At 43.4% G+C, this 22,908-nt stretch overlaps 1 protein-coding gene across 1 annotated transcript in view; it reads right to left on the reverse strand.

Annotated features, from left to right (window-relative positions):
• fa2h (fatty acid 2-hydroxylase) overlaps positions 1-22,908 on the reverse strand; it is a gene marked incomplete at both ends in the record, with an annotated part of 28,345 nt that overhangs the window by 1,634 nt on the left and 3,803 nt on the right. The window contains 5 exons of the mRNA XM_079224091.1: positions 135-307; positions 494-594; positions 1,064-1,206; positions 3,468-3,599; positions 20,019-20,319. Coding sequence (XP_079080217.1) covers positions 135-307; positions 494-594; positions 1,064-1,206; positions 3,468-3,599; positions 20,019-20,319 — 850 coding nt within the window. The remainder of the gene's footprint in view (positions 1-134; positions 308-493; positions 595-1,063; positions 1,207-3,467; positions 3,600-20,018; positions 20,320-22,908) is intronic.

Consider the following 22,908-nt stretch of genomic DNA (forward strand, 5'->3'; position numbering starts at 1 on the left):
ACAGGATGAAGCAACAGGCGCCGCATAGATGTTGGTTTAAAGAGGCTCATAAATGATCAACAAATATGTGGAGTAGGGAGACAATGACGAGTTAACGGTTAAACCAGTTTCCCTCAGTGGCGCGGTGTCTGTACCTTGTGGTGCTGACCGTGCAGGAGGAAGTGGATCATGATGAGGTAGTAGTTGTGGGCCGGCGGCTTCATGTGAAAGACAAAGCGGTGGATGCAGTACTCGATGAACGACCACAAGAACCAGCCCAGCAGAAAGAGCAGGGGGAACAAGTACTTGTGGATCGGGATCGAGATGCCTGGGAACACACACACACACACACACACACACACACACACACACACACACACACACACACACACACACACACGTCGAGACGTGGATAAGTTAGCTGGACTTGCAAATGAAAAGTGTGCTTTTGTGTCGATTACCAGCAGGCATTGTATGTGTGTTCAGGTGTGTTGTGTGTGTGTGTGTGTTTTACCTGACGTGAGGTCGAGCCTGGTGGTGCCCAAAGCCAGGGTGGTGTAGCAGTGCCAACTGACATAAAACACAATAGGAAGCCAAACCACTGGTACCCAGTACCTGTAGCAGGAGAGAGCAGAAAGCAATGTGGTCCTTCTCTCCTTCTTTATGGAAGAAGCTACATTTGACAAAGCACCACAGACTATGAACGGCAGCAAAAGGCAATACAAGACTATTTATTCGTTATTTACATAATTTATGAGCACTTCTAAAATCCGTGCACTGTGAGCCGGTCATGCGCTTTGCTGTCATCTATTCATAGATGACGGACATTTATTTCTTAATCAGGGCTACTTGATTGTCAAGGAGTCAAGTGTACTTGGAGTTTGCACTACGCAGTTGAACTATCTAGAAAAATAAAAGTATATATACATAGAAGTATGCCTGTATATTTCTTCTTCTTTTTTCTTCTTCTTTAGATTTGATTAAATATTTCAACAACAAAAATGTATACTAATAATAATATTATATTTATGTATGTATATTTTTATAATAATCATTTATTTTATTTTTTAATGATATAACTTACCAGGAAGTCTTGGTGCCGGCCTCTAGCAAGGGGTTTCCAAACAGTCTGATGGGTCTGTCGACTGGCTGGTGAACCCACGCATCATATTTCTCTCCCAGGTGGCCGACCTGCCACGCCAGCGGCTTCCGCCAGTCCACCAAATCCTGTATAAACACAAACAATGGCAATGTGGTGCAACGGGGCGACAGGGGAATGGGCCTGTGCTGTGGAGAAGCCTCCAGCAGGGGGCAGCAGAGAGCTAGAAAACTGATGAACCGCTCTGGTCAAACCAGGAAGAGACTCCTTGTGTTTGAGATTCTGAATCATAAGACCAGAGAATGAGCTTCTTTTATTTTTACATGAGGCATGCAGAACTCGATGAACGATGAAGACTTTTTTTAAGTACAGCAAAACTACGACCATTGCGGAAGAGATCACATAAAAACCAGAGCGTCGGCATCATATGAGCTCTAATCTTGCACTTTATTTTTTTTGGGGACATGATGATTGTTGCCCCGGCGACGGTGTCTCACTTACAACCCCAATTTGCGGACATCCGTATCAGGCACACACGGACACAATTACAGAGATATATTAGCTGATTGAAGGTCTTTCCAGGTGATAACGTGTCCACGTGGACACAAAGCAACCCAGAGAGGGTTTTCTCTCAACGCGCAGCCACTGCGGCCGACGGCACCGCTTCCACAGCCTCACGAATACATTCACTCACGCCGACAGTCCAGCCTGCCGTGGCACTTTGTCCGGCACAAGCTGGATCAGCTCTCCGTCATCTCACTGTCGGGTTGCCAAGTTATCAACACCGGAGCGTTGCATCTGTGTCATTTATGACCTCGGGACGAACTGATAGCCAGTTGTTTCTGCTTTAGTGCTGAGAGAGAGTAATGCGGGGCAGTAAATGATTAGATATCTCCATGTGCGATTGTAAAAAAGGAAAAACCGTGCACAGACTTCAGTTTAAATAATTTGAGTCTCTTTTGTCCTTCGGTGAAAAGGCCATGTTGTTTTTTCTTTTTGTTGTTGTTCTGAGTTCAGCAATGCATTTGTAGTGACAGCACGAACAGGCTGGTTAGTTCAGAAAATCACTTTGAGTGTAGAAAAGACAACAGTTGAGCCATATTACGGTATCCAATAAGACAATATCTACGCTTATATTACTATATTTATATAATAATGACAGAATGCTCAAATAATAACCAAAGTTATTTTTGAGAGCAGCTTTGCACACAAGCCTACTTTGCACAGCTGTAACATAAGTACAGATGTCAATGGATATATATTGTATGTATTATTATAAATAAAGTATACTGATTTTCATCTTTTAGTGATGACTACTTCACACTCTAAGACCTGCAGGTGTAGTATGAGAGGGTAGTTTAAAAGGTTGCTACTCCCTGAGGCGAAGTGTTGTTGTCTGGACCACTATAGCAATAAATAGTTAATACAAATAGTAACAGGGCTACAGCAGAAAGTAAAGGAGCATTAAACAACAACAACAACTGCACTGAAATCAGCTGGTACCTTGTTTATTCAAAAAGAAAGAAGAAGAAAGAAGTGAGATCGCGTATCACATGATGAAGATACGAGACAAGAGTCGCTACTTCTACCAGACGGAGGTGGAGGAAGTCATTTAATTATATCATCAAGATGATGCTTAGCTTAAAACTCTATTCACAGGGATACTTCGGGATTCCTGCTTTCCCAGTTTGCCTCTGCATGTCAGAACACATCAAATGCCTCTGATGTATCTCTCACACAGGTGTGATTGTTGGAATCAAACCTGTGACAGGAGTGTCAGTGATGCACAGGGTTTACGTCACAGTGACATCACAACTGGGGACCGGCAGCGTCACTGGAACGATCTGGCTAAAAGGTCCCGAAGGCTAAAAGGTCCCGAAGGCTAAAAGGTCCCGAAGGCCCGGTCGAGGTCTGGGCCGCGTTTCAGCTCGACGCGCTGATGGCGACGAAGTGAGCGAGGCGGAGGAGGACGACTGTCACACTGCTCGATGACATGATGCGAAGGCGTTGTTTTTATACTAATACTCCGTTCCCAGGATCATAGACAGGAAACACTCCTTTAGGGGACGCTGTCGGTGAAGACTCTCAGTGAGGGTTTATGAGAACGACAGTGTCCTAACAAACAGGGACGGGTTTAGAACGAGGCAGGGTGAATAACCCGATGACTGTTCACTCTTCGTCTACAACCCCATGACCAGCACACACACACACACACACACACACACACACACACACACGTGTGCACACTAACAGACACACACAGCCTCACTCTTGTTCCAGTCAAGACCATGTAACCGTGAACAATTTTAACACACACACACACACACACACACACAAAAAGAGATGCTGTGACTCTATCACAGAAACAAACACACACAGACAAACACACCTTGTCCAGGTCCACAGAGCTGCAGCGGTTGTAATCGGCATTCTCGTCCTCCTCTTTCGTTTGCTCGTCCGTCGTCTCGTCTCCCGTCTCTCCGACCGTCTGCTCGCTGGCCTTCCTCCTCTCTCTCAGAGTCTGAAGGAAAAACGAGACAAAGAAAATAAATAAAAATGGAGGTGAATGACAGCGGAACGGGAGACTCGTGGTCAGAGCTGGGACGAGCCCCCTTTTTTCTAATCTCCTGCCATTTTACAAAAGTCATAGATGGACCTTTGTGTGTGTGTGTGTGTGTGTGTGTGTGTATGGCATCGAGTCATAGTGGGGGTGCAAGATCAGTGCAGGTATGGCAGGAGATGAACACCTGAAAGCGCCATTTCCTACAATAAAGAGCCTTCATCCATGACCAATAAAGCTGCTCTGTTACTACAAATCCCAGTCTACTTTGCACTGAACATATCACATCGTTTCCCACAGTTTGTGAGACTGTGGTGGGAGACAAGTGGGGGGGACGGGACTGTGTGTGTATATTTAAGTGAAGTCGGTCAATCTGTTGCACACCAAATTCAGAGGCGAGGTCGATGAAGGACTTTGTGCTTGTAAACATGTATGAATGGTGATGACAAGGGGGAAAAAGCATTGTAAAAAAGACGGGGGTTTGAGCTTCAAGGTGGGTCAAGACCAGTCCGAGCAGAGGAGCCCCATCCCTTCTCCTAAGTCCACGGGTCCATGGGAAGCGGCGAGGTCCGGAGCGAGGTCTGGGGCGAGGGGAGGGGTTGGTGCATAAAGCCGCTCCGCCCGCTCCATCGCTGAGGCGTCTCCGTTTGTGTGTACCATGAGTCACGCGGCCCAGTTCTTTTCCAGAGGAACTGCCCTTTACTCTCATCACCACCTTGTACACTAAAAAGGGTTGAGACAACATGTGATATGTCCACTTCAACCCTTATCATTTACGATCCTCAATCTTTGAACCTTTTGAGACGACAAAAACACCTGCACAGGTGGATGTGCAAAACACGGCACACTGATCAATCATTTATCAGACACGGCTGCACGCTTTTCAAGATGTGAGCAGAATATGAGGCCAGGTTGCTGTTGTTGTTGGCCGCGGTCGGAAAGAAGACCAGAAAGTGTGGGCCAGGAAGTGTCAGCCGTGGAGGCAAAGCGTGCGGCCCGGTCACACAAAAACTCAGTTTCCCCAGTCGGTGGAAAGGTTTTGACTTCCTGCGTGAAACTGGCGATGCAAAGGCGCCGTGTTATTTGAATGAAACATTAGTGGCTTTCACGCCGTCACTCACCCTGATGACGAAAGGAAGCGGCCTCACACGTGTGTTGGAGGAGACGTGAGCGTTATGAATGCAGGTGTGGATCGTGCTGCACGAGAAGTTTGAGAAGAAGACATTGATGCACTGGAAACCCGGACCGACCTTGAACCCGAGTACAGCTGCTGCTCTAAACCATCTTTAGACGATCTGTACACGCACACCGATATCCCACCATTAATGCCGAATTAGATACGGATTCTGGTCGCAGGGAGAAACACACCAACTCTTGAAACAGTTTGAAAGGCTTGGGTATCAACAGCGCCGACCTTTTCAAGCAGGTGGTTGAAGAGAGAAAGGGGGAGGCTGCGTTCAATAATGGCCTAAATAATTGTTTCAGGTTTTTCAGAAAACACAAAAAACTAATACCAATTAGTATTAGTAGTGGTGCACAAGCTGCCTCTAGACATTGCACAACAGGTATACTGTAATACCGGTCAAATTATGTTTGAGTGAGATTTTCATTGACAAAAATGCGAATTAAATTGCTAGCTTAAATGCTAGCTTCAAAATGCCATGTTAAAACGCTTGTACAATTGCCTAAGTCAGATTGTTATATTTATTGTCATACGACAGGAGTAGAATCACATGATCTGTTCAACTGAGGATGTAGGTGATTTTACCAGAGGTGGCCAGTATCATGAGGAGATGATTTGGGAATATCAGAGGAATATTCATTTTCATCAGCCATGTAAACGTATAGGAATATTGTCTTATTCGTCATACGTCAGGGAAATGTTTCTGCTTCTCTTTGGTCCGTGACGATGTGACCGAGCTCGTCGTCGTCTTCCTTCTCTGATCCGCAATCAGCCGCCTCGGCTCGTCCTCCGACTGGCTGTCAGTCAAGTGAAATATTTATCAACTGGTTGGTTTTCAGACACACACACACACACACACACACACACACCCTTACTCACAGGTGCCCTGTGGTTTGTTTCTTACATCACCTTGGCGATATAACACCTACTGAGGCAACATAACACCCCCCCAATTATCACACTGTACAAAAACAAAAAAAGACACAAAGGGCCCATTAAGCTGTCTCGTCCTTCTTGGAAGACCAATACGTCTGATGTTGTAGACGTATTAACTCACTCCAGTAATATGAGATCAATACTTTACTTGCAACCTGTTTTGCGATCTATTACAATAATAACACTGTGATGTGGATCACCCTGACACAGTTTGTACACTTTATTAAAAATGACAGACCCAAAAAAAAGAAGCAACAGCAGGTGAAAGAAAGTATCTTGCGTGTCCGTATTCACAGCAGTATTAATACAAATATGATTGGATAACATGTTCCTCAGATACACTGGAGGAGAAGTATAGCTACACAGCAGACGAAAGGTTTCAGAAAAGAGGAGACAAAAGACAAATCAATGTCGGTATCACAAAAATAGCGTCATTTGTTTGTCGCGGTTACAGGTGAAACTGTACCTGGTGATACAGACCCGATACCAAAACAATCACAGGGCGGCACGGCAAACTCTCTTGGCTCAAAACCACACACACACACACACACACACACACACACACACACACACACACACACACACACACACACAGACACACACACACACACACAGGGTGATAGCTTTATGTTGGCAGACACACCCTCTGTGTCAGCAGTGGCCGTGGCCTACGTGAGCGAGGCTGTGAGAAACGAAGGCTTAATAGGCTCGTCTCACTTTATACATACGCAGGGCTCTCAAGCTTTTAAGACAGGTAAGAGTGACACATCCCCCCCCTCCCCCCCCACCCCCCCTTCCGGCCGCGCCTTCGCCCATGCCGTATGCCCACAGACCAGCCCTTCTCCCCTCCATATTATTATTAGCTTTATTTTAATTGGTTGCTGGATTACATTTCACCCAGATACAACAAATACGTTTTTCTGATTGGCTATTCGTGTAGCCCATGTCTTTTTTTTGATTGGCTGATGAGTGGCACCTCGCAGCAGAGCTCCAGGGGATTCGGGGGAGACGTGCTTGATTCCTCCATGGTGAGGGCAGCGCGACCAGGTCATGTTTGCGCGCTGCGGCACATTAAATAGCCGAGAGTTTTTTTTCAGCGTGAGAAATACGATGTGTGGCGGGAGGGCGTGACTTAAGACCGAAATGCGTGACAGTCACGCTCAATGCGTGACACTTGAGAGCCCTGCATACGGCTTCACAGCAATGCTTCAGGAAGTGCGTCAACATTTCCCTTGTTTCAATTATACTCAAAATATGTGCAAACCCGCACACGCTACTTTAAAGCTTTTTCTGACCTTATGTAAGAACATAAACGTGGTACAGGGCTTTATTTTACAGTATGTAAAAATATGAGAAGTGATCTGTATCAGCATTGATAATTCGTTCAAGTTATAACTTATTGTTGGCAATAATTGGACGAAAGCTCCAGTTTGGCTAGAAAGTGATCAACAATGTCTGTTTCCATCCATCTATCCATCCATTATCAGCCGCTTATCCGGGGTTGGGTCTCGATGTCTGTTTCCTCGGTCTCTTTTGTTGTTGTTTTGTTTAGTTATATAAAAAAAATCAGAAACATTGTATCACCCTGCGTGCATGCGCCAAAAATGTGTTCTAGTTTGGCCCACTGAATATTTGCAGTAGTGAAATATGATCAGAGTTCTGTCGTGTAGATTATTTACACAAGTCCCTTCGTTACCATTGTTGGATCGATTTGTTAGATATTAAATACAAGTCCTCCATTGTGTTTTCTTGAAAAAGAGCCAAGGAGCTATGGCTTCTACCAAACTAGATTTCATATCAAACTCACCTATTCAGCCAAGTGTCCAATAAAGAAAATGGAACTGGCGATTCAATGATTAACCAAAACATACCTATTGAGCCCATAAACTCATCTTTACCATGTTTACCGAGACAAATCAAGTGAGTAGGTTGGTTTTCTCATAGGCTTCTAAACAATCAGTCTTTTTATTGCCACCAGAGGAGTCGCCCCCTGCTGGTCAGCAGATAGAATGCAAGTTCAAAGGCACTTCTGCAAGTCTCTGTATGAGACACTCACTGAAGGTGGTTTCTGCCCTTAAACCACCCTTCAAAGCTCAAGGAAAGTCTCGGCTTCCTTATTTTCAAAACGTGACAACTGAAGGTTTAAATTGGGCTAAATGTTTACTCAACCCGTTGTAATATTCCTATCCTGAGATAACACAGGCACTGAAAATGTGTCAGCACCTAGAGCCATTAAAGGCTTAGCGTCCACCTTAGAAGGTTTGGCACGGCGGCTGGTGCATATGAAGCGATCGCTGTAGCACTATCACTGTGCGAGTGAGCTTCCTGTGCAAGTTTGACATATTATTTATGACAGATTCTTTGACCGCCTGAAGCGGAGAGCGGAGAGGCCAGTGGTTGAAAAGCAACAAAGCTCATGAGGGGAATTCGGGTGGAGTACACGGTGTTCCTCGCACTGGGACACCAACGCTTTGTCGTGCCCTCACACCTGACCAGGACAGGAGGTTCCCTTATGGTTATACAACTCACCAATCTTTGAACAAAAACAATTAAACAAAGAAGAATTGGGCAATATTATTATTGCCCATCTCTTTTTTATTTTGCTGTCTGTGGAGATTTCAAATACACACTACGGTGACAAAACTGCCCTTTCATACAAGGACACGGCAATAATCGCTAATCAGGTGCAGGCTTTGATTTTTCTTTGCTATAGTTTCACAGTTAATATAAATCTTTAACCCGTATTTAATGTGGCAGGTTGACCAAAGATCACAGTTCCACTATGTGTCAGAGAGGTACTAGAAAAGCCAGGTGTGGTGATTTACAATGTGCCTAAATATAGGGAAATTGGGTTTTATAGGAATGGAGCAATAGATCTGCCATTGACCTGAAACAAAGAAACAGAACCACATCTTTGATGGGTTTCAACCTGCTGCGCTGTGGATGCTCAACCTGGATGTGGTCTTTTGCCCAAAGTTATAGTTCCTAACGATCCCAGGCTTGTGTGGGAAGAGATTCTCTTTTCTTTTGAAGTTGGACAATGGAACATCATGTGTCCCCATACTCTTTAGGAACCTAAAATTAATTTGTTTACCTTTAGCTTCTATTCTTTTCAGTCTTCCATCATGAACAGTAAGGCCGCCTATGGTTCTCCAAACATGTCTGTACATCTCATAGACTATGTAAGAAGTTGGTTTGCTGACTGTGGTTTTGAAGCCTTGAGTTTGGCATTTAGGCCGTCGCCATTTTGGCCCGAAGGCCTACCCTGCTTTATGGTCTGTTTGACTCTAAAAGGGACCGTCATTTAGTAAATGAACAACGTGCTGGACTGAAGAACACTGGAAACTAGCGATTGAGACCATAAACTCAAATCAATGTTTACTGAGGTAATAAATCAAGTGAGAACTGACTTTTTATTGCAAACATAGGAGTCGCGCACCAACGGCGAGCAGAGAGAATGCAAGTCAAAGGCAGCTCAGGTTCAATCAACCCGCGCTGACACTTCCTCTACGTTTCTGCCTGCATGTAAAGCCAAAGGGCCGAAGAACAAATGAATAGCCGGTGCAGTTAGATGGTTGTTAAAAAAAAAAAGGACTTCAGTAACTAATTGCTGGTCTCGATCTTTGTTTCCGTTGATCCAGGAGTGCCTGTGTACACTCTTCAGGCCTGGGCTGAGACAATGGCTGGTATGCCTGTGCTGTTGACACAACTGTCACTTACTTTGACCCATTGTCATGTCGAGAAGGACACCTATTGACTCCAGTATGGAGAGGGATGATTATTGGGTTTTTCCTCATTACATCAATCATTCAACAAGCTTCATAAATATCCGAAACCGAAAGAATCCTTTATTTTTTTTAAAGGCAATACCTCAATTACGTCATCCCTCCTTTGTCCATATTTGCCGATTAGGTAGATAATTTATTACATTTATACAATCTTAAAATTACCCTCCAATACCCTCTAATTTTTACGGCCCGTATTGAGGTTATTGCCGCGTCACCATGTTTCTGCTTCCATGGACTGCAGTGAAATGCACGCTTCTGAGTCGCCTCATTAGGAGAGGGCCGGGTTGACTGAATAATCTTATTTTACAGAGGACGTCACTGTCAAGGAGAAAAACATAAGGAGCGCTCTGTCCCAGTAGGAGGGAAAACACAACATAAAACAAAGGAGACGGTTAGAGTGGGGCGGCCGTGTGGCCTGGTACCATCACAACACAGGAACTACAGTCAGCCGAGGAGGAGGAGGAGGAGGAGGAGGAGCACGAAGAAGGCACGATGGATGGCGGTCCTCGTTTAATTTCCTCAACAATTGATTGTGTTCCCAAGATAAGCAGGTGGGGAGGAAGAGGAACCAAATGGTGAAGATGCGTCTCAATTGGCTTAAATTGCGTGGCAACAGCTCGGGCGATGTTTACTCCTATCAGCTGACCTTATTCAAGTACACTCCCAACCGAGGCCCTGAAAGAAGGGAGGGTTGTCACGTCACGGGAACCTCACCTGGGAGCGCCATGCCGATATACTCTACGTGCAGTTGATTGTTATCAATAACTAACCGACCGTCAAACTGTTCATGACATTAATAATATTCAGGAGGGCTAACATGAGCCAGTGCTCTCTGTTGTTGTCCAACGTCACGCCTCTTTAAATCTGGACCTTTGGCTACTTTGTTGGTCAATGACCTCAATGAGCATCTGCACTTTGTTGAGCTAACGTTAGCCAGCCAAACTGCAAGCATTGCATCATACTGTCGACCCTTTATTTACCTAGGTCTGACGGGCCATGTCATTGAGTCAAACCAGTTATTATCAGAGCCATTAATAAATTGGCATGGCTGTAAAAGCAGCCAGAGCTTAGGATAATTGTTTGATTTTGTCTCGCGGTGTTGCCGTTATTGTGTAGAAGCATTTGTTCGTCAAAAAGTGAAATGATGGGTTATAATGGGACTATAATGGCGCCCATCCCGTTGACTTGCGCTGTCACAATGACGTAATGACCCTTCCTTTTTCTAATACAGTCATCGCACTGCAACAGGATACAACCATGGACCCATTTGGAATGTTGAACTGGTCCCAATGGCATCATGGGGTTGTGGGTTGAAATGACATGAAAGAGGGCAGAGGGCTGAGCAGGGCAGATACTGAACCAACGAGGGGATGGGGTAAGACAAAGGTGAAGGATAGAGATGCTCGATGGGCGAGCCGCGCTGACGCAACACTGCTTACGTACGACAGGGCAGAGGAAAATTCATCAAGATTAGCCATTTGAAGTAACAGCTCCTAATTCCTAAAACCTGGTATCCTATTCCTAACGCCGGTATCTGCTGATGGTGAGTTCCGATCCCATACCTCCCTATTCCCCCTTCAATTAAAAAAAAATGTGTACACTAAACTGCATGAAACTTTTTATACGCCTCGTCTTCTGCAGATATATCTCCACGTCATTCAGGATCCCATCCCTTCCCTTCCCCCCGTCCCAAGGGTCAAAAGATTAAACCGATCAGTAGAAACAGGCAAATATTAATATTTGACTATTATCATGACAAACTTATCTAAAATAGAGCAATTGTGTAATGTTATTCAGAACACAACTTGTGACCGACTCTCAAGGCTCAATAAAAGGCTCGGCCACAGGTAATTTGAGTTAATATTAAACCAACAATTTAAAGGTTGTGCATTCTCACCAGAAAGACTGGGGTCCTCCCCTTCAGGGTTTTCATATCATTATGTTCTTATCACCGTGTGTTTTATGGCCGTTGACAGGGAGCGTGTTCGGACTAAAAGGTGTGGGGGGGATTATGTGTAGGGCAAAGGCTGAGTCGACGTTGCCCTCTGGTAACGCCACCACGTAAGCGGACGTGGTCCTGGTTGGTCGTGAAGTTGAGATTTTGTGATGAAAGGATGACGTCAAGTGGCTCAAAGGCGACACTCTGAAGCCGTGCAGGCGCTTGCCGCTGGTCTTTCATTTCCCTAAAGTCAAACCCTATTTGTGATGAATAAAAACATCATCATCATCACATTGACTCTGCTTTTGACTCCAGCAGCACGGTTGAGGATCCTGCCAGGATTTTAGTAAATAAATAACAGCCAAGACACAACAGGGCATTTAAAGGCAGAAGCTCTACAGGCGACCTTCGTGCCTCTGGTCTCCATTTACACTGCAGATGAGGAGCGTCAGTCCACCTGTGGGGAATGACCTGGTTTATCACACCCGCGGCGATACGATCGTTTTGAGAGCTTACAAAACCATGTGATTACATCATATACATTTTTAATTTCTTGTATTTCCACCTTTGTTGTGTGATTGGAGGGCGTTTGACCGCATAACACACACACACACACACACACACACACACACACACACACACACGATTCTTTTTACATGGCCAACATGGGATGAAAACGTGTTCAGAGACGTTAACAGTTGCATATTGCAACCTGGGTGTGTGTGTGTGTGTGTGTGTGTGTGTGTGTGTGTGTGTGTGTCGACAGCAGGTGCCCGGGCCGGATGCATGTGGAAAGAGCTGGGTTGAAAGTTCAGTAACAGCGAGGAGGGTTCGATAACACTGACCATCGTGTGGCACATCCATCCATCGGGTTACAGCGAACGGAAAACGGTTTGTTTACAAATCCAACAGACATGATGAGCCAAAATCTGTTGACCTTTATCAATCCATTTCACACACTATCCAGCAACCAGTCCCATCTGTGTTCAGTCTCATTAGTGGTGGAATGGAAGCACGTGGACTGTGGATTAATTAAGTTAAGTGAAATAAAGTTTTACTGCCAATCGAGATATTCAGTAAAAGAAATATGGGATCGGGAGATCGGCATTAATGTTTTTTAGTCGAGGATCCCTGATAATGCATTGTGAAGAAAAATAAACTGTTTTAAATCATCAGGAGGAGCGTTGGCAGCACCGGCGCTAACGGCTAACATGCAGAGGTTCAATTCAGTTACATTATGATGCGTTCAGGGTCTTTTCAGTAAATCACAATGTGTTTAAATGTAATCGTCAAATGTTTGGGGTGTTTTTTTTTACAGGAATATAAGATCGACGTTAGAGAGGGAACTATAGGCTGTTCACAGTTTATAATACATAATTCAAACTTATTTTTAAATCAATAAAAATACAATCTTTGTATATATATACAATAATTCTCTTCCTCCGGATAGCAGCTACTATAACAAAACAACAACAAAAACAACCTGCAAAAACGGCCATGGTGATGAACAGCAGTCCTAGACAGGGTGTGCGAGAAAAAGTCGAAATCAATTGTCGCACTTTAGCTTTAAAAAGAGGTGCTAACGTTGTTTATTTATTAAACGGCAAGATCCCGCACCCGTGGCACAGCCGGGTGACGGGCCGATAAGAACACTTCTGCAGCCCACGCTTCACTCTTCCACCAAGTTTAAAAATATGTACGTATATATTTAAATAGGGCCCCAGTAGTTCTTGACGTAATCCTGCAGATAAACAGACCTAAACCAAACACACAGAAGGTAAACACGATTACAACGATTTTAAAGCTCCACTAATCCCCCATCTTTTTCCAGTGGCTCGACAAACTCGTAGTCAATGTCTAGTGTAGCTCGTGTGTGCAGATGTGTTTTTTTGTAGCCCGAGGACACAACAAAAGGAATGGAATATGTGTGTGTGTGTGTGTGTGTGTGTGTGTGTGTGTGTGTGTGTATGTGTGTATGTGTGTGTGTGTGTGTGTGTCTCTAGCAATATCACTCGTCTCCGTCCAACTAAAGGAACCAGTCGAACCTGAATGAGATTCCATCCTCCTTCTCCTTTTCTCCCCCTCTCCATCTGTGTGAGTCATAATCAGAGGCTCTGTGTAGCTGGCCAGTGTGTGCAGCAGGTGTCATGTTACAATACAGACAGTAACTAGTGAGCCAAGTCCCATATAAACAGTGCATCCACCCTCAGCATGCTGCCATGTTCTGAAGAAATGTTCTTGTTAGAAGAAAACAACAACAAAATTTGCTCAGTGACAAATTGAAAGACTTCAATCAAGTCTCACTTTGCTGGGGGCCGAAATAATGGATCGACCTTAATGAACTTCTTGGGCACCAAAAGGAAAAGCCCAGACCAAACTGTTTTTGGTCTGGGCTTCAGGTACGGTGGCCAGTAAGTGACATGAACATTGAACTGTGTGATATCGTCCCAGTTAAAAAAGTTAACAAGCACTGGGGAGACGATCGGCTGGCCGATGGATGAATGGACCATTTCGCAGGTGCAACCATTCTAAATGCGTCTCGGTTCATTTCCTGTGTCAGTATATGTGTGAATCACATGAAGCCACGTTAAATTGAATTGTTGCCATATCTTATTTATTTAATAATCTGTCTTTGTAAAACCTGTGAGTTGGAATAGGGAAGGCATGGAGTAAAAGGCAACTACACACACACACACACACACACGTATTTCTTACCGCAAATTCCCAGTCTTTTCACCCGACACCGAGGTGTTTCCCCAGATGAGCACCTGCACTGATTACACAATATCCATAATGGGATTAAGCGGGAGGGGCGGAAAGTAATCTAAAACACTATTTGGTTAATCAATTTTAGTTGGAGTATTCATTTTATACAGAACAAATGCTTATTTGTTTGTTTTAAAGGACTGTAAAATCAAAACCAAACACATCCTCAAAATGAGTCACGCGACTTTGTTTTAGTAACTCGGGATATACAAAATGCATCATGATATTTTAGGAAAGTTGAGTGGAAATTCAGTCCCAGTGTTCCATATTCTCCTCTGTCCTGTTCGTTGTGTCACTAGCGAACACCGGCGGGGCCTCGAGCTGCTCGAGCAACCGACCAATGAGAACGCAGAAATAGCATCGGGGGGGAAATCAAGTTGTGACCTTAGGACTCTAGGCTCAGTGCAAACACTGGGAGCTTCAGCATCACTCCTGTGAGACCCTTTGCCCAAATCAATTGTTTCCTTTGAGCACATGGTCGTCTCCATCCCTTCTGAGCGTCCACCCAGCTTCCCTCATCCTCGCTCGCTCTCTCTCTCCCCGTCTCTCCCAGGTGAAGGGGAGCCGCCTGGGGCCGGGCACCTGAGCACTAATTGCCGTATCGACAGTCTCTATGGCAGCAAAGGAACACAATGAGCCGGGTAATGTGTCGCCCTGGTGATAAACTCAGGGCGGCTCTTAAGAGTTGTAAAAGAGGCCGTTTGCCTCAACAGCTTGGTTGGGGAGAGAACTGATGACCCGCCGCTGGTGTGGAGTGGAGTTGAATGTAAACAAAACACATGCAAAGGATCCTAGATTATACGAAGCTATTCATTTCAGTGGCTACTGAGGGAGTAATAAGTATTATAGTAGTAGTATGTATTTCATAAATAACCACAACGTAACCAAAAGCAGGAGCGCTAGTTGGCGTTAGCGGCTGGTTGGCGTTAGCGGCTAGTTGGCGTTAGCGGCTGGAGGGCAAACGTTAACGGAGGTGCGTTCAAGCTCCAGTAGGGAACAATTTATACTGGGCGAAGGTCAATCATCACTTCATAATGGCGTCTTCAAATGTAATCTTGTAATCTTGAATAAATACAATAAATAAATACAGTTGTTTGAAGGAGACGTTAGATTTTGTTTCAATTTTGTTTTAATCAAAGCACATATTTAAATAGAAATACAATCATATATTTCCTAATCATTTGGATGGTGTGTTTTTATGCCAATAAAACCACGATGGACAATAACAAAGGATTTTCCCCTCACTGGTATGGGATGGCTATCGGCCGATACGCAAGTTCAGATATCGGTATGTGGAAGGAAAAGATGGTATCGGAACAAACCATCTCCAATGCTGATGAAAAGATAAATGACTAACCAGTGGCGTACATTTTCCACATTCCAATTGAGCTTACTGTTAATATTGTACCGAGTCCTTTCCCAATTCTCTCCCCCTCTTCCTCCGCCTGCCCTCTGGTGAAAGACACAATCCCATCATTGAGCAGAGAGGATCCGTGCATATTGAAAGTCACAAGTCACCTTACAACGTCCTGTTGTGCTCTTAACTACGACTATTCAATTCGGCACACACACACACACACACACACACACCGCTGTTCATTCATTCAGTCGCTTTCTCATTTGCGGATCCACTTATTTAACAATACGGCGCACTATCCTCCCAAGTTCACGACCACAGAGCAGCATTCTCCTGCACATTAGGCGTAAAAATGTGACCTGCCACCGTTGAATTAATTGCCATTTCCGATCAATGGAAGAGAGAGAGAAAGAGAGAGAGAGACAAAAAGTAGGAAAATAAATTGAAAGACTTTGTCGAGGCGAGCGGTATTCCCACATCCTGTCCAGAAGTGGGTTGGCCTCTGGCGACCAGAGCACAGGGCAAACAAAGGTGCACCTGTGACTGACTAAAGAATAAGGAGTTATGTCTTTGAAAAATGCCCACAATGCAACATACAACTACACTGGTGACTTTGGATCGCTGCTACACACATTCCTTAATTTAACTAATATAAACGTTGGGGTCGACCCTGCCGAAACACTGCAAAAAGCTCAGCTACTGGACTGGAAAGGACATGTATAAAGTCATATATGTGTTGCTGGTATATTGGTTTATGACAGAAAAGGAAAATAAATAAATACATTTTGCAAAAAAATTATTAAAAGTTGTTTTCTCTTATCGTAACTATATTTGCTATATTTGAATTTAATATGTAACATATGTTAAGAGTATCTTTATATTTAAAAAATTTACTCGTGATTTTAGCCTCGCCCAAACACTAAAAACGTATTCTCAGAAATGTCCTGCTTTAAATATTAGAAATACTTAACTTCACTCAATCAAAGCCAAACTTCGCACAGATACTCTTAACATTAACATTAAATTCAAATATAGAAAATATAGTTATGATAAGGAAATACAACTTTTAATTATTTTTTTGCAAAATATATATTATTTCTTTTCTGTGCATAAACCAATAAACCAATATACCAGTAACACATATGAACTTATTAGCTATGTTCCCAAGGGTTTGTTGTATATTATACCGTACTCAAATAGGCCTTGTGGTTGAGGAGATAATCGGAATTTAGTATGGGAATATTAACCATTCGGATTTTCGGGAAAACAGGGCTTGATGCCATAAGGCTAACCTCCGAGAACATCGGTCGTTCTCTCTGCAGCCGGTGTCTGCGCTGCCGACGATTGATCATGACGTCACGGAATGGAAGCAATCGGCGTAAACCTGCTCACACACACACACACACACACACACACACACACACACACACACACACGTCTATCTATCGTTAGTAAAACATCATGTTCAGGGGTCCGGAAGCATGTGACTATAGCGCATTAATGCAGAATACGGCAATACGGAGGCGTGGGTCGAGATCATTTGTTGAGCACTGGCGGAAAGACGTGTGACGTGTCTTGACTGATGCATTTGGGCTTTGCAATTTTAAAACAAGGATATCTAATCTTACTTACGCAAACAAGGAGGATACCATGTCTTCTAATCTCCGCCTGTTTGCTGTGTAAGCAACACCAAACAGAATGTCCTGTAATGTCCACCGAGCTAAATGCCATTTACTTGTAGTCTGATCAAACACTCTCATCCTATGAGGCAGAGTGCCAGCCGAGAGGTTCTCCCCCGAGAGCGGCGGCTGTGTCCTCCTCTGGGCTTAACTCCTTGGTGCACAAGATCTTCCTTTAGCTTTTTGAAAACGAACCTATTTTTAGGTTATAGTGTAATACACTGATGCACACGGTCATAAACCCTGAATGTGCATCTCTTTACACCACGTATGAAGCTCTGTTCTTACACTACGCATGTGTTACCCAATAAATCCACTTGGCCACTGGCGCATTATGGGACACACTGATTATGATTTAACCAATAGAAAACCAACCTATTTTAGTGTTATTATAAAAGGATACACATGTGAGATTTTGTTCAGATGTGTAAATATCAGTCTATATGTTACTGGTTAAGAGTAAATGAAGATGTCACACAGCTAAAATTAAAAGGTTTCAGGTCCGCCTAAAAAAAAAGCACTTTCAGGGTGATTATTACAAAGTTAGAGAGGTTTAGTACAAAGAAAATTCAGGCACGGCATCCCAAATTTGCATTGGGGCACATTTTCGCCTGTGAGGATTTTCCCATGTACCAAACCATATATTTCACTTGTATATTACTTATGGTGTTCAATACATCCAAATACAGCACGTTTGGGCTTTTCTTTCATAAAACAAGCTATGATTTACAGTTTTATATAACAATCGCTCAGTCTGCACCCCCTAGGGGGGGATTGGTTTCGAATTGGTTAAAAGAGTGGAAAGAAACAGATCCCAGTTACTTGCACACAGCAAATTAATTACATTTTCTTTGATAGTATCAGTAATTGTTGGGACACATTTCATAAAGCAAATTATTAATCAATGCCACCGTGTCCATGACACAGAAACCCGACCACAAAAGGCAAAGCTGCTTGCTAATACTCGACAAGACGCGTGGCCTCTGACCCGTTGGATGCCATCCAAGCGCAAATCAAAACCCATTTGAAGTCTCACTGGCACACGCCCTGTTCCTGCCCTGGTATTTGTGCTGCGTGCCGTCCACTGTTAAGCAGGCCAATCATTAAAGAAGAAAATGTGGAGTAGGTTCAACATTTGTTAGGCCGAGGTGCCGCTTGTCCTTGTCGATGTCGGGGCGATATTATCCTCAACAACCGGAATGTCCATGTGACTTTAGTCAGTGGGCAGAACTCTCATGACTTCCATTGTCAGATTGCACCAGTCTTCCTTAGCAGAACCATAGCGTGACCAGAGGACGTTAATGGGAATTATTTTTTTCTTGTGTGTGTGTGGGTCTGTCTGTGTGAGTGTGTGACCGTACAATTAAGAAACAGTCCTTTCACGTTGAAATTAGGTTCGTCAGGCGGTCCTGAAGAAAGAAAACGATTCAGGTAGCATATTAAACAGACAGCCGATACAGAAAGCTTTCAATGTAGCAGCTGACAGAGAAAAGAAAGGAGTCCAAAAGTCCTTCTTTTTTTTTTTTATCGGCCGGAGTTTTATGCAAACTGGCTCGGTCTCTCCTCTCACAAACACATACGTTTGGAGGCCATGGCGTTAGTCCACACAGAAACTGCAAACGAAAAAAAGCATAAATGCTCCCCAGTACGTCAGGGACTTCAGCCACACGGCAGAGCTACGAGTGAGACAAGGAAACCAAGGAAGACCACATGTATTGACCCGTGATCTAGTCAACTTTGATTTGTAAGTGTTAGTTGAGTGTGCGAGAGAGATAGAGAAATGAAACTTCGAAAACTTTCCACGAAAATGTGTCTGTTTGAGTTTATAGAGGAAGATCTGAAGCACTATCAAGCACTATCTATTATTATTATTATTATTATTATTAAAGACTGCTTTAATACTAAACAACCAATCTACCTGTTTACACCGGCACCCGCGCACATGAATAGCCTCCATATTCCTTTTCAGGCTTGCTATTATGGGCGGAGATCGTTTTGTTTTTTGAAACCTGGTGGATGTCGCCTCTGGTCCCTACTGGGACAAAACAAACCAGTTCCTCCCTCTCTTTTCCTCTCTCACACGCACACACACACACACACACACACACACACACACACACACACACACACAGCTCTTGAATCATTCATTAACACCACTGACCCCCACCCTACTCTACCTCCACAGGTATATCGTATCACCTGCCTCCCCCCGCCTGCCCCATGATGTCTTTTTCCACTAACTCCTCATTCCCTCCCCTAAAATCAATAGTCCAGGAGAAGCAGGGAGTTTATTTTCTCTGCTCCCACAGAAACGCCCAGTAAAGTCAAGTGAGAGACAATTATACACCTGTTGTTACTCACAGGGCCAACAGGGCCCTCGGCTTTCAAAACCACCACAACTCAGAGCTGTCAAGGTACTGCTCGCTCAGCGTGTGGAATATTTAGCTCAGAGGGACACATTCCTCCTCTAATTTTATAACTTAAAAAAGAATAAATAAAGTTTTAGTTAGTTGTTTTAACCTTCGACATTTTAAAAACACAGGTAGGCGCTTGCCACTGCTTGCAAAATTGATGATTATGATCTAATAATGGAGCGTTTATGGAAAACTGGTTCATCCCAGCTTTTATTTCTTTACCTCTGGAGACTGAAGGAACGATGAACTTTCCACCAAGATGATGTGTTACTATATGTCATGTCGTTTAAAAGAACTGTAGCCCCCCACCCCTCTTACCTGTGCCTCGTCCGAGCCGCTGTGTGCGTCCAGCTCCCCGATGTAGTACTGCTCCATCCACCGCCGCGCGTTCTCCGAGTGCCGGTGCGGGGGTCCCTCCATCTCCCGGAGGACGTCCCTGCCTGACCGCCGCAGGAGGAGCGCCTCCCCGCCCGGGTGCATCCGCAAGAAAGAGGTCACGTCGTACACCCTGGTCCCCAGCAGCACCCAGCAGGAGTCCTTGGTGCTGTGGCGGGCCACCTCCCTCTGCGTGAAGAGCCGCGGGGACATGCTGACAGTGGAGATGCGGACTGGCGTCCAGCTGAACACAAGAAGGGAGCACAGAGACCTCCTCGCGGGGCCGTCGACCTGACTACTGGCCTGAGAGTTCAACTTCTCCGCTGACACCAAGGGGCATTAAAGCTCCCAACTATTCACGAGAGGCGGGGTCTGTGAGGCGTTCAAACGCCTCCGATAAAGATCGTGGACGCGAGTTAATGACAGTCACAGCGGCGCTGCGGTTGTTTCGACAACTCGAAACGTCTGAATAATGTGCCTGGAGGGTTGCTCTTGTTTGGTAAACAAAGGTCAGCTGTCTCGAACGCTATTGTCTACCTCAAAGCTGAGAGAGGACGGGATTTGTGTAAGACTGTCAAAGGTACCCGATTCCTACATGTTCCCTGAATGCAGCATCGCATCCAGACGCACCTGTTGCGAAAAAACTCTCGGGGCGACAGTGAAGACACTCCGACCTCTAGCCTGCTGTGGAGAGCAAACTTTACTAATCTTATAATTGGATGATATTCTATGAACAAATGAACATGTCGCAACCTGGATTGTTCAAATGAGAGTTAAAAAAAGAAGAAGTCAAAAAGTCAAAAGTAAGCTTTAATGTCAATTTCCATTTGTGCAAACAGAAGATTGAAAGTACGTTTCTCTCCAACATGAAGTGAATTGTGATAATAATAATAAAGTGCAAACAAGTTTAAAGTTTCATTGCGGACGTCAAATAAAGAAGTTATGGGACACACCACATAACCTGTCATCGCTTTCTCATAAACAAGATGAGGTCATTGCCCTTACGAGGAGGAATTTACAATAAAGAAATCACAGAATATCTAAATCTAAACGTAATATAAACCTGACCTTTTGGAGCAACTCTTGATATAATAAGCAATGCGTTTGCGCACTCTCCGCACAGACTCTCCAAAACTCTCCAAAAAAATGAAAGTGCAGTGATTGTATGGTTAGCGTGGAGGCTCATGAAGACTTGCTGTAAATATTATTGTTATTAATATAATTATTATGATTATCATCCTCATTATTATTATTATATAATTAAGATAATAACTACAGACCTTATGTATAAAACGGTGCGGTAGGAAACACATGACAATATTACATTGTTGCCGATCAAAAACACGCATGCGCAATGTGGCATTTAGGACTTTAGACCGCGCACTTGTGCACGAGCGCCTTCCCGTGACGTCAAAGTCTTATGTCAGGTTAGTTCGAAGATCAGTGAGAAGTTTAGAGTTGTCCTGCAGTCATTTTAAAAGGTTTGCATCACATCGTTAGCTTCATTACATTGTTTAGTTTCTGTTAAGCTGTAGATGGTTTTATTTGACCCTTTATTTAGCTTTGAACAACAACATCTCTCTCACACTGTTCAACACATTCATATTTACACTTTTTAGATACAAATATGAGTCACCGGCATTTGGATAAAAAAAATCTATGAAGCCCGTTTCTATTAATTACAATCTTTGCATAACACTAAGCACTCTCATAATAGCATTTATGACAACAATTCGAACATATTTGAAAGCATTTTATAATGAGTGTGAGGTCAAGTATCATAATACTTCATAATTGTTGATCACTCACCGGCATTATTTTCATATATAGTTGTGGTACATCCTAAAACACAATTTATAACACATTATAATCACTGTTATAATGCGCTATAATGTGATTACTCTACTTGGTCATTGTGGAATCGATTACAAGCTGAATATGAGTGACTGAGTGCATTGTTTGCTTTCAGTATAAATAAAAAATATATAATAAAAAAAAATATTTATTTGTTCAGAGGCATGAAACAGAAATAACTTGTGTTGATGATGAATTGGAATTATGGACGTTTCCATAACTTCACCTTCAGCTGTAATTTAGTATTTTTTGTAATGCCAACGTTTGATTAACTAAAGTGTTTCCCTGGAAAAAGTTTCAAATGTAATTTGATCCTTGTGTGATCTGCCTGAAGTATGTACTTATAAGTCATTATAAAAATGCTTAATAATGATGATGATTATTGTTAAAAAACATTATCGATTGAGTGCTTAAAACTGTAATTATACACTTATATAAACAGATTATAAAGCATAGTACCTTTATAAAAACATTATAAAATTATAAATGAAAGATTAACATATCATGAAAGTAAAGGTTATTTATCCAAATATCAGAGTGGTTTCAGGAAAGGGAGAAATACAACAGATCCAGCTTTAAGTTTGGAACATGAAACTAGGAAAGCACAAAGAAAGTGTGGTAGCGGTATTTTTTGACATAGAGAAGGCATATATGATGTTGAGGGAAGGGTTATTAATTAGACTTTGCAAGTTGCGTGTTAAAGGTCAAATGTATAGATGGATGCAATATTTTTATTAAAGAGATTCATAGAAGTCTGAGTTGGAGAGAGCTATTCGGGAAAGTGTGGTGTCGAAAAAGCAACACCTCAAGGGAGTATAGTCATTCTCCATAATGATCAATGATGTGTTCAGTGAAATAGAAAATGGATTGTCATACTTGCAGATGATGGGTCATTTTGGAAGAAGGGAAGAAATGTGGAATTCATAGCAAAGAAACTGCAGAGAGCTATTTGTACAGGTAGAGTGGTCATATAAATGGG

This window comes from Taurulus bubalis (genome assembly GCF_910589615.1).
Source record: "Taurulus bubalis genome assembly, chromosome: 9".
Classification (NCBI taxonomy): domain Eukaryota; kingdom Metazoa; phylum Chordata; class Actinopteri; order Perciformes; family Cottidae; genus Taurulus; species Taurulus bubalis.